Below are 6,895 nucleotides of genomic sequence, written 5' to 3'. Positions count from 1 at the left end.
ATAACAGCATTTAATAACTTTAGCAACATCAATTTACAATCAATATTACTTTTTATCAATAAATGTCTATTATAATCCAAGCTACCATTCATATATCATATGCTCATCATATGAAAAGACAACAACAAGCAAGTGTGTGTGTATGTGTGTGTGTGTGTGTGTGCACTCACATTTCTTACTTCATGGGATCCCAAGGCAGGGAGCACAACCATGACAAAAAATTTTTCAGTTAAAATGAGCTCAAAAGCCCCACCTGGTGTCCCTCTTACTTTTTTTCACTTGGCCCACAAGGTGACAAAGAGTGGAAATGTGTGTGTAAGTGTGCGTAAACTAGCGCCCCTGGAGCTGGTAAGGTGGTACCGCACCGACACACACTTTCCGGAAGTGTAAATCCACTTCCGGAAGTGGGTTTACACACTTCCGCAAGTGGGTACCTTTGGCCAATCGGAAGAAGAAGAAGTTCAGAGGTCAAAGAAAACAGACAGAAGAAGAACAAACATTTCAAACGGAATATTTTACCACATTTACCGCAACAAAGTGACATATCAGCATGCAACAGGCAAGCATGATTTTGTTCAATTTATATAGTTTATCTCTTAGTGACGTTAATTACTTCATTACAATAACTGTTAGTTATGTATGTGAAAGAGACCAGCACTGTACATCAGATGTGCTACAAGGAATCAAAGCCAGATGAGACTAACGCACAGGTAAAATGACATTGTAGACACAGTCATAACCATTACATGTGGTGACTTGTATGTGATGTTGTTCTACTACCAAAATGGGACAATATTCACATTGCTTTAATGCAGTCAGGATTACTTTTGGGTGGTGTGATAGTGGCCAGTTAATGTCAAACACACACACACATGTTTTCAGTCATGTCCTTATGGGGTCATTTTATGTCACAAACACAGTTTTCTCTAGTCTCTCCTTAATTGGACCAGGTAAAATACTGTAACACACTCCTATGTTTCTAGTCTCACCCATATGGGGCCCTTCCGTGTGGTTCTCACTGAAACTGTTTTTATGCCACTGTCCCACACCTGGCATAATGTCAACTTCGATTTTAACATTTGTAATTGTACACTGTCTGAGCTGTTACATGTTTTAAAGCAATATTAAAATGTGACCCACTGCAAACCCCTGTAATGGGTTATGAGAAGTTGCTAATACCTCAGAAAGACCATACTGTGCTCTCAGTTTGAAGGTCTGTATTGTTTCAGAAGCTGTTTTACCATTAGGTAACCTTATTAGCCTGTGAATGTACCATACTGTAACACACTCCTATGTTTCTAGTCTCACCCATATGGGGCCCTTCCGTGTGGTTCTCACTGAAACTGTGGCCAGTTAATGTCAAACACACACGTTTCAAGTCATGTCCTTATGGGGTCATTTTATGTTGCTTTATTATGCTTTTCTGGATGCATCTTTGTAGTCAGATCATGTCATGTTTATATGTTACTGCTATCTCAGGAACAGTTTTTGCTTTGGCTAACTTTTCTAGGCAGTAGATACCACCATACATGGACTTTTTAAGTTAACAGAATTTTGCTGTTTATCTATGTTTAGGTGTTTGCTGTCCAAGGGTTTTCGCTCGTTGATTATTCAGATAGTGGTGAAACTGTATGGAGAACAAAAACTCCAGCTCCACACTATGATGTTCTAAGGAAGATAACAGAAAACATTCTGGTAAGCCTTCGATGCTTTGAATTCAATTAAAATGTTTTTAGTCAAGTAATTGTATAAACCTTCCTGTTTCTGGTTTTAATAGATTGTGCATTTATGTATGAATGTATGCACGTCTCGACATACCTTTTTGTTTTTGCAGGTGGATAGTGGACCGGAAGTCTCTTATCGTTTGTACTTCTCAGATGAAACTGTTGTGAAAGAAACCTGTGATGAGGCTTCTCCAAACAACCATTCCAACGAGCAATCAGACGATGAACTTGTTCCATCACTGAGACGCACAAAAAGCTTTATGGTAAGCTCCTAAAACTTACTTAAAACAGTATGAGTACTTCGCTGATGGGCGCTTTCCCCTGCCATTTGTTTTTCTACTGTGTCAACAAAAAGGGAAAATCATATCTCCATGTCTCCCTTTTTGCAGATGGATAGAGTACAACATTTTGCTGGGTGTCTCTACGATTCAAGTGATGACAGCACAGAGGGCACTTTCATTTCTAAGCCTGAAAGGGATTCACAGAGGCTGAGAAGAAGCTATCGCCATCCTGTAAGCCTTTTTTTGATTCTTGTATGCGTTCCATGACTGTGAACATGTCTGTTGTTCTTGCTAGTGAGCCTGGTACTGACTCAATTTTATTTCCCTATTTTGTTTTGTAAATTGATATCAAGTGTGTTCCATTTTTAAGCTTTATTGTATATATGACATATTCAGATATTTTTAAAGGTTTTTAGTAGGGATGGGCACGATTACTCGAGTACTCGAATACCCGTTCATGACATTATTATTCGAGTAACAGTTCACTATTCGTGCTGGGACCGGGAATGGAGCCACAGCCAGCAGCGAGACCGTCAGGGAGAGGGAGGGAGGGAGAGAGAGAGATCACTGTCGTAGAGACAGAGATATCACTGCCGCAAGTTTGTGGTGTGAGGACAGGGATTGGACTTTATTTTGCGGTGTACCTTTGGCGATGCCATGCATTTTTACTGTCATAATTTTATACAATCTGTATACTCTTGATCACTACTGTCAACAAACAACAGTTATTTGATTAGTATCCTTATCAGGCTTGCTTTACTGACTACTTAATATAAGGGTCGACATGTCTGTCTAACATGGTTGAATAAACCTTTTCTGTGTCCAGATGTCAGTCTGCCAGGAGAACAGGGGTCAGAAGATGAGGAGAGCATGTCATCCCTGCACGACTGTACCTCCACATCACAAGTCCAAAACCTGGGAGTGTCTCCAACAGGTGAGCTTGAACGATGAAAGGAGATTGATCTTTACCACTCCTCTTTAAAGACCCCCTCCGACGAAAATCGCGTTTTTCATGTTGTTCACGTGTTCGTGTGACATTTTTCTGATGCTACAGTACATATCAGCAGAAAAGTAAGTGTGACATTGCATTTCTGAGTATTTCTGCCTTCAAATTGCTGTGAACCAAAGGCAGACGCAAACTGGCAGTTTCAGGCAGACTAGGATTGTGACGCAACAGACTCAGAGGCGCATTGCTAATGAGCTACTGGTCCTCTGCAGAAGATAAGCCCTGGGAAATGGCACAGGTTTTGTGATTTTGGCTAAAAACTTCATAATCACAATTTAAAGACCACTGAGAACGCTTTAAAATAGCTAAAAAGGATGATTGGAGGGGGTCTTTAAGAGACAAATGCCATATACTAGATTATTTTATAAATTACAATAAAATAATCACTGTACTAACAGTTTCTTCGTATTTTATGTCTTGTATTTTTTAATAAAGTTCTTTCTGTGTCTAGATGTCAGTATGCCAGGAGAACGGGTCAGAAGATGAGGTCAGCATGTCATCTGTGCAAGATTGTACCTCCACATCACAAGTCCAAAACCAAGAAAGAGAGGTAAGCTTTGGGACTTGCATCCTCTTTTGGGCCAGTGCCACTCAATTATTTTTAAGGTCTTTTACCTTGCTTTTAATGAAAATGGTCTATTGGTTGCATTGAAAATTAATGTTGATGGTTATATCATTGAATAAAAGCATGTCTCTGAATTCTTAATACACTTAAAAGAGCTTCCTACCCAGGAAGGGAATAAGACCAATTGTGCGACAATATACATATATAGATATAGATAAATAGATATATCTCTATCTATCTATCGATATCCATCCATCCATCCTGACTGAATCACAGGAGGAGTGTGTGAGTGGTTTTCGTCTCTTTTCAATAGAAACCAGGCAAAGCTAGCAGGTGTTTTGATACCCGGTATTATGTGCTGGGACCCTGTTTGTACTGTTGATGAAGTTTGGTGCTGTTCTTAACATTATTTGTGGCTATGAGTGGCTTTTTTTGATGGCGGTTGGCTGGTGGAAAAATAGACTGCAGTGTATTGCTATAGTGCGGTCTTTGCTGAAGTTGCTACAACTAGAGAAGCTAGCGGTCGGCAAACTTGATCTCTGGAGGGGGGGTCTTACTTGGTGTCATGGTGTTAGACCAGGGGTGGGCAATATTTTTTTCCAGTGGGCCATACTGACTCCGATAAAGTATGTGAAGGGCCACACAATTGGAAATCGAAATGAAACATGAAATATTTAGTGCTGAATTATATTAAAATACATATATTTAGTGGACAGACCACAATCCATGTAATCGCATTATCAACTTTTAAATTAGCCAAACATCTTGTCAGTTGTCTGATATCCACCACAGGTTACTGAAGAAACATACTGTATTATGATATAAATATGGACTTGAGGCAGATGATTGAATATTACAATTAACAGTTACAACAATTAACCACTCAGATCACTCACACTATTTGTGTAGATAACCCAAACTTTCACAGACCTGCATCACTCAATGAAGAAAATATTAGTCTAATATATTTTGTATAGTTTTATTTATGAAGAAACACAACTCCTTTGCTGCTGCTTTACTGTAACTAACAGCAAAAACATGAAAATAAATTCCAACTGTGAGAAATGACTGATTACAAGTGTAACCATTGGTGGATGGAGGCTTCAGACGCACGTATGTGTAGGCTACAATCAGTCGCATGGTTGCACCGATCACGTCAGAAAACCCGGTGATCTCATGAAATGCTCTTTTAATCACAGTTTGCTAAACATCCGTGTTTGGGAAATTATAATTAGGTGCCGTGACAGGACTTTATAACCGTCAGCAGTAGTGACTTAGTTCGGTGAAATATGCGTAATACCGTACCTTAATGTTCAGAAGCATTTACTTTCAACAAAGAGTGGAAGCTCATTTTGCGCTGTTAATGGCATTGTGAGCTGCGTTTGCTTTTCAGAGTGAGCAGATCAAAGCTCTGCAAATTGTCAATTTAATCAAAATGTAATCTCTTTCTGTCTACATAGGTAAGCAAGCTGCTGTGAAACGCTGGATACCAGAGGAAATTGCCGCAGTAGAAATACATCTGAAGAGGTTCATTGTGAGACAAGATGTTCCAGGTAAAGCGGACTGTGAGCGCTGCATTTCTGCAGAACCGCAAGCGCTGCAAAAAAGAGACTGGAAAGCAGTTAAATATTTCATCAAAAATAGAATAACTGCCATGAGAAGAAAATTAGAATGAAAGCAGTTCACTGATCAGAGGTACGGACACACGTTTTCAGTTTGCCCTCCAACATTTCTTTGTTCAAGGCAGAAATGTGCTGTAGTTTGAAGTAGCTGCTGTGGTTTTAGCAGTCAACAACACATTAAACAAGTACACGTTTTACCTCAGTTATATACACTGTTGTCAGATAAAAGTCAAATGTTTTATCTAGTTAATTTTGCAGTTTGTAATGCCTTTTGCTGTTAATGATATTGCTAATTACTCAGCAAATAGAAGAACATATCATTCATTTTAGCCATGTCAGCTCTGTGCATGGTTGGTTACATAATGTGGCATTGAGTATTCTGTATTCATTGTTTTCTCCAATCATTAGTTGCAGCCCTAGTTCAATCTCAATTATGTCTAGAGCATTTTTGGGTTTTTATATATAGACAAAAAACCTTTTTGGTTATCGTTTTGTGTAAAATGTAGTCTGATCCCTGACTTTTTCGCAAAATAAACACATGCTACCTCAGGATAACTTGTTGAAAGCATTGTATTTTGTTGTTAGCCTCATAGCATAGCTGCCTCAAGTCTTATTTTAAGTTTTTTTTGCATGATAATGCACGGTGAATCAGCAGTGTTAGGAGAATAGAACTTGGCTAACGTATGCAATGTGAAAAACTGTGCTTACAGTTAACTCCAGGGTGGAATAAAAAGGAAAAAAAAACAGTGTTAACTCAAAATTAGATCTTGGGGCTCATTAATTTGAAATGGTTAAGTGCTGGTGCTGAAGTTAATTATTTGATTACCATGCTACTACCCTGTCTTCCTGTTGATGATCTTTTGTTAAGATGATAGCACATACAGTAGTTAATGAGCTAACAAGGCGATGTGAATTTGCAGGTGTAAAGGGAAAAGAGATGGAATGAAGGAAGAAGATGATTTAATTTGAAATATAGATCCTTAATGCAATCAGTTTCTATGTGCAGTAGAAACCATTAATGGGCCCCAGATAGTAACCTAACACCCCGCAAAGATATAAAAACAAGAAATGTGTGTATGACACTGGACCTCACAAGTACTGTATGTTAAAAACAGGCCCCACAAGTGACCAAAAAACGTGCATGGAGACAAAAGTTTAAAATTTTGTTAAATTGAAGTGATTTTTGTGATTGAGATTATTTTTTTTATCTTACCTGATTGGAATTTTTTTACAGCAGTGTAGAACCACTGGAAAGGGTGGACCCCATAAATGAGCAAAAAACTGGTGGGCCTCCTGATGGGCAAAAACGAGTATGTGTGTGTGTGCGAGCGTGTGAGCGTGTGTGCGTGTGTGTGTGTGAGCGAGTGTGTGCACAGGCGTGTGCCCGTGAAAGGGGGAGGAGGAACAAGATGGCGGATGTGACCTGGGAAGTCACGTGGCGCCAAAGAACGGTGGGGCATGAGACCTCAAGTTAAACGGCGGCTACCTCTAAACATGTGACTCTAACAAAGGAGAGATCGGGACGAAGTTTACTCCGGACCAGAATCTCTCCAGCACCCACGAGTGTGTGTAAATGTTTGTTAGTAGGAAAGCAAAGGGAAAGCGATCAAAGCAGCAGTAAGGCTCATGCGATGATGACTGAGGTCCAGCACCTGGTCTGGGACATAGGGGCACACTGGCTCAGCTTGTGAGCCGGC

General features: G+C 39.6%; 1 protein-coding gene across 1 annotated transcript; it reads left to right on the top strand.

The window, feature by feature from the left end:
• The first annotated feature begins 635 nt into the window (after positions 1-635).
• LOC118285762 lies at positions 636-5,722 on the top strand. The gene is made up of 7 exons (XM_035609571.2): positions 636-710; positions 1,576-1,695; positions 1,835-1,987; positions 2,114-2,236; positions 2,832-2,939; positions 3,463-3,561; positions 5,037-5,722. Exons 1-7 carry the CDS (start codon positions 636-638, stop codon positions 5,052-5,054), a joined length of 696 nt encoding a protein of 231 aa, XP_035465464.2. The 3' UTR covers positions 5,055-5,722.
• The last annotated feature ends 1,173 nt before the right edge of the window (positions 5,723-6,895 follow it).

The sequence above is a fragment of the Scophthalmus maximus genome, chromosome 15, assembly GCF_022379125.1.
Source record: "Scophthalmus maximus strain ysfricsl-2021 chromosome 15, ASM2237912v1, whole genome shotgun sequence".
In the NCBI taxonomy this organism is placed as follows: domain Eukaryota; kingdom Metazoa; phylum Chordata; class Actinopteri; order Pleuronectiformes; family Scophthalmidae; genus Scophthalmus; species Scophthalmus maximus.
This window is presented reverse-complemented; position numbering and strand designations above follow the sequence as displayed.